At 46.4% G+C, this 8,020-nt stretch overlaps 1 protein-coding gene across 1 annotated transcript; it reads right to left on the bottom strand.

Moving 5' to 3' along the window:
• On the bottom strand, positions 1-7,814 carry PXMP4 (peroxisomal membrane protein 4). The gene is made up of 4 exons (XM_075058925.1): positions 7,468-7,814; positions 6,975-7,037; positions 6,184-6,382; positions 1-5,233 (listed from the first exon to the last, which is right to left on the bottom strand). Exons 1-4 carry the CDS (start codon positions 7,662-7,664, stop codon positions 4,970-4,972), a joined length of 723 nt encoding a protein of 240 aa, XP_074915026.1. The 5' UTR covers positions 7,665-7,814; the 3' UTR covers positions 1-4,969.
• Positions 7,815-8,020: the final 206 nt, after the last annotated feature.

Here is an 8,020-nt window from a genome sequence, read left to right as displayed (position 1 = left end):
AAAGACAAAAAATTAGGTTTTTATTATTATTATTGAAAGCACAGTATTATAATATTCAAAGAGTGATTATACAGAAATATTCTGCAAATGAGTTTAGCAAAAAGTCTTGGATTGATGTACTACACTGACTGCACAAGGAGTCACCACTGCCCCCCTTTTCACACATTTTAAAAATCAAAAACTGAGACATTCCTACAAGCATTCTGATCAGCATAATTACAAGTTACCTGAGTTTATGTTCTTAACTTTATTCTACGCTGTCAGAAAACCAGGGCCTGGATTACACAGCAATTATGAACACAAAATATATACCAAAACCAAGGGTAATAATATTGTATTATAGAGCATTTAATTTTGTTTTTCCCCCTCCTCACTACCAGTCTCATAAGGAAATGAGACAGATGAAAATTCCTCTAAGTGAAGAAAAAAAGTTACCTCCTCCAACAATCTGGTATGAACACACAGGTTGAAAATTCAAGATTAGCACCCCTAAATATTAACAGTGGCAGACAGACATTAAGCTGGATAGCATTACGCCTTATTTTTTCTCCTCCCTTATCTGCTGGATTTCAAAACCAGCCTCAGAAAACCAAACACGTTCTGCTCAGGTTGGCATAATCCAGGAAGACAAACACAACCTGAGAAATAGGAAACAGCACGTGGCTTGGGGTACTATCTGAAGGTCATATTTGTGCTGACACACTGAAAAGGAATTTGAATCACAGCAGTTTCTCCTGTGTACGGGTATCCGCACGGGGTTCTGGTTACTCCACTACCACCAGCCATCCATGACAGCTCCCAGCTGGCTCAGAGCTTGGCATGCACAGGGGACCCTTTGCAGTCACAGGGGGTCTGCACGGACACCGGTTTTGGTCTACTTCAGCAGTCAGAGATCATCCCTGCACTTCTCCCCACCCAGCTCAGTTGAAAGCAGAGCTTGAACTCCGTATGCTACCAGGGCAAGAAAGTCTCGCAGCACCAATATCAAAGCTCTTTTGCAGCCTGTCCCTCCTGGCCCAGCGGTCCAGAGCAGGGGTGGTTATTGCCCAGACACATGGATGGTGACCAGGACAAAGCACGCCATCACGCTGCGAACACAGGTTCACATCTTACAGCAGCAGCAACATCCATAAGCACTTCTCTGTGGCACTAATTGGACAAGCACAGGTTTTTCTTACAGAAATACCCTCCCCTTAACTGGAAGGATCAAACACAGTACAGAAAACCTGAGCTAAACCAAATGTCATGCACCCATTTAATTTTCACCTTTGTTAAATAATGTAATTGTCCCGGAAATGGTTCTTCAGCAATCCTGATGGGCAGCGCTAGCATACAAGCTGGCCTCCAAAGAGAAGTGAAGCACAGTGGGTATGCTAGGGCAGCATGCAGCGGCAGTAAATAACCCTGAGCTTGCTTTGTTCCTTCATAAAATAAATGATTAATAGCTCACTATAGCCAGTCTACTGTTCAAGGCTTGCTGAAAACTTTTGATCGTTTGATTTGTTAACCTTTAAAACTGCCTCTAAAAGAGGCTTAAAAACTGAAGGAGAAGCATAATTTTAAAATGAACACTTCAATTTCATCCAGTAATCCTAATTTTTGACAAACTGAGCTAAGCATCAAGACGCTCTGCTCCTTTTTAGAGGCACTCAGCATCTCACAGCCAGGTGCCGAGGAAGAAATAACAAGGGAAAATAAAGTCGATGTAGACAAACAAACCCACGTTCATCTTAAAATTCAAAACCGATCAGGGCTGGGGGCACTTCTTTGTGATTCTTAAGCATTTGGCTGATTCGCAGGTGGCTTCCCAACTGCCTCTATTTCTTCTGGTTTTAATGCTAATAAAAAAGGAACACAAACAGGGGACACAATTCCCCACACAATGCAATGGGGGAGGGCAGGGAGTGTAACTTATGTATCCGAAAAGTCTGACTCAGACAAATTACTTCTAGTTCACTTCCTTACTACACGCCCGCATTGTTCCAACACCTTGGTAGCATAAGGGGTTCATCCCCAGCTATCTGGTCACAGAAACAGCAATGCAGACTAATGCCATTAAAGAACTGTTCCAATTACTTCCCCGGGGAAAGAAGTGACTTGCAGCTTAACATCCTGCCCCAACGCAGCAGGAAAACCAACCGTCCGCAAACACCCGGCTAATGGCTGCTGCTATAGGGGACCTGCTCCTGGGATGAGCTGCAGTTTGTCTTCCAGGGACGGCAGCTGGGTCCTGGATCAGAAGTACAGATGGTTGGAGGCTCGGGCACAATTTGCTTTGAAAGTGAAGTTGGTGATAGATTCCCAAGAGAAAAAGGGCATTTTGAACCAAGTATGACTGATGGCCGCTGCTGCCAGGTTGATACTAGAAACTTGCTATTGGCTTGTTTTTGCCATCTAGAGAGGACAGAGATACTACAGTAGCGTAAAAAGGACAGGACAGGTCACTTGCCCTTCATGTGGCCAGAGAAGCACTGCACAAGCAGCCACATGGTTGCAGTGGTAGAACTACTAGCAGAAGAAAGTAATTTTGCCTCTAAGGGAATCACAAGCCTTTCTCAGAGAAAAGAATGCCAGCTATAAATTAAAAAGGTTAAAAACTTCTTACAGACACACAGCTCATATAACCAGCCTGCACCACCTTTTGCTACAATAATTATACACGGTCAAGGATTTGTAAGTCTAATAGTTTTAGGGAGAAATTCTCAAGCCATAGCTGTCAGATTGTGGAAGGTTTTTCTGAAATCCCATTAAAGCTTGCAGGAATTCAGCAATATTAGCAGAATACTAACATTCTTACTTGGAACAATATTGAGGCTTCTGACATGAAAATAGAGTGCTGCACTTGCACTGCTTCAGATATCCAGCAGTGGTGCAAATAATGATACGATGTTTATAAAGCAATCAGACCTCTCCTGTAGCTTCAGTATTTTTTCTGTACTTGAATCTTTAAGCTTACCTCCACCAAGCAAAATATTTAACCATGAAGAAACAAACCTAATTCCTAACTTATAGCTTTCCTGGGGTCTATCTGATTAAATACCGATCAGTGTTCAAATTCAAGTGTTAAGTACAGACTGTAACAGCAGGTGAAGCTAAACGTTAAAGGTACCACAGATAGTTATTATGGCAAAGCAGTATCTTGGTTTTTGGGCACCAAACATGAGTAAGTCATGGATTTGCATGGCATGAGTGCAACGAAGCTTCTGTCTCTATACTGTAAGATCTCACAGTGAATGTAGTTGGACTCGCCCTTAGATTCAGTATGAGAGCCAAAAGATTTTACTCCTACTCCACCTGAGCCACTCAGGATGCAATTCAATCCCAAACATTCCAGCACCATACAGACTATGGGCAGGGGAACATTTCACTCTCCCTCTTGCTGACAGACAGTGGGGAAATAAAGAGCAAAGCAGCGCTCAGAATATGTGTAATAGTAGTAAAAGAGCTTAGGAGGACAAGGAAAAATTACTTAAGAAATTGAGAATTTTCTTCTGCTCAGAAGGTACCTGAACTTAAATGTACTGTTTCAGTCATACCATTGAATATGACAAATTGCTAGAGCCCGGTGTGTAAAGAGACTGCAAAAGACAATGAAGAACAGCATCAGCAGGATTATGAAATTACATGGTCAGATCAGGATGGAAAAGCAGATGGGTACAGGAAGAGCGAACAAAACAGTCCTGATTGACCCAAAAGGGAATGGTTAGCACAGGGAACTTAAGGACTCTCTTGCAAATATCACCACATAAAACCAGTGTGTCAGGAATTATTTTAATGTACATCATTCAGTGAATGGTATAGTGTTATAAGGCAGTGTAAGCACTTTGCACTGTTAACAGTTTGAATTTATTAATTTTAAACCAGTTTTTGTTCTCAGCTATCTAGTCAATCTTCTGTTAAAGCCCAGCGTGTGCCGCACTGTATCTGGGGCTCAGTAGTGTATTTTTAAGAGGAAGATTTGCTCATATATTCATCTGCGGCCTCAACCTGGCTCAGCAACAAGCCCGCACAAACTACAGGTACATTTAAGTTTGAATACAGCTACCAAATGCCACTGCTGTGGAGGGTAGATTCTGGACCCAAGAGAAACCCATGTGCTTATCTTCCACCAAAATAAAAGTGCTTGTTAAAAGCATTGCTTGCTTCTACACATAAAATACCCAGTGTGATATCTGAGGGCGTGCAATGTGCCTCAGCCTGTTTTCAAAGGAGTCTAAGTTGCGTAACTGGTTTTGGTATTTAGTTCAAGCAGCTTTTAAAAACTTTACAAATAAGTGTAAAATAATTCCAGTGCACTCTGCATAGGGACAGATTCAGCCCAAGTGCATGAAACTGAGCAAAAATAGTCCTTCCACGCCTGACTTACCAGGCTCATACCAGACAATCTTTAACAGTTTTATTCTCAAACATCTTATTGTCTCCCCGAGGGAAAACTGCAGAGAAACTCTCTTAAGGAGCACACAACTGTCCTTGTAATAGTTTAAACAAGATTTCCAGTCAGCTACAGAAATCAAGAAATTATGTCCCTGCTTTCGGATCTGAGCAGGTCCCCCACTCCCATCACACCACAGTGAGCACAGCAGCACAGAAAAATGCTTCTGTCTTGCAAGCATGCAGACGATCCCTAGAACATTTTTCATCATTAGACATACTCTCCACTTACCATCAGGCTGTCATTTTGTAAGTACATTTACTGTCTTTAAACACAAAAAACCCTAAAAGCCATACTTGCAGGGAAAATAAGGCCTCTTTTTAAAAAAAAGACTGCAACAAATTTCCGTGGAGTATTTACTTGCTCTAAACAGAGCCAAGAGAAGACTAATTAGAACATTTTGGCCAGGACACAAGAGGCAACTCTGCTTGACAGATGTTAATTTAAAAAAATCACCAGTGAAAAGCAATAGAATAACCTTTTCTCTTAGCTGCTGGAAGGTACCATCCCATTCAAAGGTGTTTTACAATGAACCACCTACTTGCTGTCTGTTCTTTTGTTATAAATGAGAAAGTCAGAAATGTCATGCCATACATTACTATCGTCATATAGGTAGGTCATGGAGGACTGCAGAGAAGGCTGCAGAGTTTGCCGGTGGTATTCAAAGAGCCAGAGAACTGTCCCCCATATCAGAGCAGCGACAAGCGGAAAGGGATCCTGCTTTGGCTGTGGGACATAGCCCTTTTCCACTGCCAGCCGCGACAAGCCGAACAGGATACGAGAAAGCAGGTACATAATGATCTGCATGAAGAGAAAAGCCAAAGAACATTACGTCAATAACCTGACTAGATATACTAGCCAGGTTAAGTGATTAAGAAACGATAAGCCAGGCAAAAGGGGCAGAAACAATTTACCCAACTGAAAAGCAAACAGGTTGTAGGTTCACATATCAAGCAATCTTTACAAATGGAGATGTTTGTGTCTTCCCTACATCCTCAAACTCCTACTTCTCTGCTGGTGTTCTGATTTAGGACAAGTTACACTTCATGCAACACATCTTTGCAGTTGCACAACTTTTGTCTTTGCTCACTTAATGCTAGTCACAGAGCAGCCCTGCTACCCTGCCAAGCAGATACAAACTCGGTAGTCTGGACGCATCCTAAAACCAGACTGAAGGTATGTTCTTGCAGGGCATTGCACAACACCACTTTTGATTAATCTGCATCTGCGTGTTTTACTGACTGATAAATCTGTGACTGTGTTAACAACCAGCTTTAAATCAAACATCCCCTGAGCAGCTTTTGTCAGGTTAACCAGTTAAGTGTAGCTCAGTAACTGACTGTGCTCTACACTCACAACGTTCAAGCTAAAGGGTTTAACCTTGCGAGTAGGCAGAGTAGGAGCGCACAGTCAGTTACCACAGCTCAGATGACAGGTGGGGTAACCAAATGGCTTTGGATTGTGTGACTGCCTGCCTGCCTTCCTAGGTATATGAGTGCAGCTCTGGAGGTAAACCTGGGCTTTTAGCGCTCAAACTGCACACACCGTTCACGAAGGCACACAACCACCTCTAGAATTTGAATGCAGAGCAGCCAAAACAAGAACTTGTGCAAAGAGGAATATGGTAAAAGAGTAATGCTACACGGTAAGAACCACCAGAAACATGCCAGGCTATGCCAACTACTTCCTGGCACATGATCATCCAGCTGTTGGGCTTTTTTGTCAAGGAAACTTTTAAAGAACGCATTTACCTGGCTGTTGATGGGATTGTTCTCACCGAACACTAGCCAACCCCCAATGCAGGCTGCAAAGAAAGAATGAAATGGAATTTTTTTCCCCTGTAGTCGGGACTGCAACGCCATCAGCCCCTTGTAGGTGGACACAAAATACGCCAAGTTCCGGGAATGAGTGTACGTAGCCTGAGCAATCGATTTCAATTTCTCTCTTAAACTGAAGAAAAGAAACAGACAATTAGCAGAGCAAAAAGGCAGGACCACTGCAGTCACTCAGCCTGGATGCTACGCCCCTCTGGCCTGCCCATCTAGATGGCTAGCTGGGGAACCCCACGGGACATCCTGTGAGGGAAGAGAAATCCCTTCACCTCTGGCTCACTCATCAGAATACAGCTCTACTTAGGCTGCAGACTGTGCTTCTGTCTACTTCTATGACTAGTCAAGCAGCCTTTTTTTTTTTATTTTTTGCTTAAGTGCAAACCTCTGGCATAAGCGGGGAAAGCCACAACGCGCACTGCTATAGTTTGGCTTCCCTCATTTGAACGGAGAGCAGAGTGCTGCTGTTTGCATCTGGTAACTTCTCCTCTGCTCACTGGTTCTCATCAGCCGTTCTATGAGTGGTTGACCCCCATGACTATGTATATTTGTGAGTGCATATGAGTTGTCCTGCTTAGCTCTCAGAACAACAGGCTATGAACATGGCTCACATATCCTTCTGCTCTTTAAGCCCTCTGGTAACATGAAAAATTGAATGCTTGAATGAAAGCGTTCTAAGCAGTAATGCAGAAATACAAAACTAGGGTTCATACCTTCCGCTCTTGAATAGAAAAGTCATCACCAGGGCATGTGGGCCACGAATTTTTGCTCCATAACTGCAAAAGTGAATAGATATTGCAGAGTTTTTGTATTATAATATGAAATGGTCATATTTCTATTCTACTGACAACCAAAAGATGCTATTTAAGCAACTACGTCTTACTTGTAAGCTAGCCCAGTAGCAGCAGCACACCAGACCAGGAGCCCAGGCCACAGGCTTACCGGAACACACACCCCAATAATCCAGGCCCAAAGGGGACCCCAAAACCAGTTAAAACCCCACCTACGGGTGCGAGGGAGGGAAACACCTCTCCCGAACCTACACCACAACAGCCCCGGCCTCCTTACAGGCAAGGAGGACACACGGCGGCCTTCCCGCGGCTCTCGGGGCGACTGGGCCCCGAGGGAACCGAGACAGCACCCCCTCCCCCTTCCCCCCGGGCCCGGCGCCCCCTCCCTCCCCTCAGCCGCCCCCGCCGCACTTACACGGCCCCGTTGCGGAAGCCCTTGAGGACGGCGAGCGCGGCGCGGTAGCGGTGCTGCTGCAGGAGGGCGTTAGCGGCGCGGAGCAGGGCGCGGAGCGCATCCCCGCCGCCGGCCATGGCGGACCTCCCGCCGGGACCGGCCTGGGCCGCCGACAGCGCGCACGCTTCCGGAGGCGGGACCCCGCCCGCCGCACGCATAGGCTCACCCTGCCGTCCATCGGCGCTCTTGGCCAACAGGCGGCGCCACCCTAATAGCCCATGGGTGGGGAGCGTCTGCCTTGCAGCCAATGGGGGGCGCCTGGAGCGCCTCGCCCATCCCCTCCCGCTGAGGGCGGCGGCGGGGCCCCGCTCGCCGCTGTCGGCCCCGCGGGGCGGCCCGGCCCGGCCCGGCGCGAGTCATGGGGCCGGGGGGCGCGGCCCTCCCGCGGCAGAGGCGCGGGGCGGGGGCTCCGCGGGCCCTCGCAGGCGCCGCGCCGGGAGCCCGACCGGGGCAGGTGCGGCCGTCGGGCCGCTCCCGCCCCTCTCGGCGGGGCCCGGCCTCCGCGGACCCGCGG

This window comes from Buteo buteo, chromosome 2, assembly GCF_964188355.1.
Source record: "Buteo buteo chromosome 2, bButBut1.hap1.1, whole genome shotgun sequence".
Classification (NCBI taxonomy): domain Eukaryota; kingdom Metazoa; phylum Chordata; class Aves; order Accipitriformes; family Accipitridae; genus Buteo; species Buteo buteo.
Note: the sequence above shows the minus strand (reverse complement) of the source record. Positions and strands in the feature narration are given on the sequence as shown.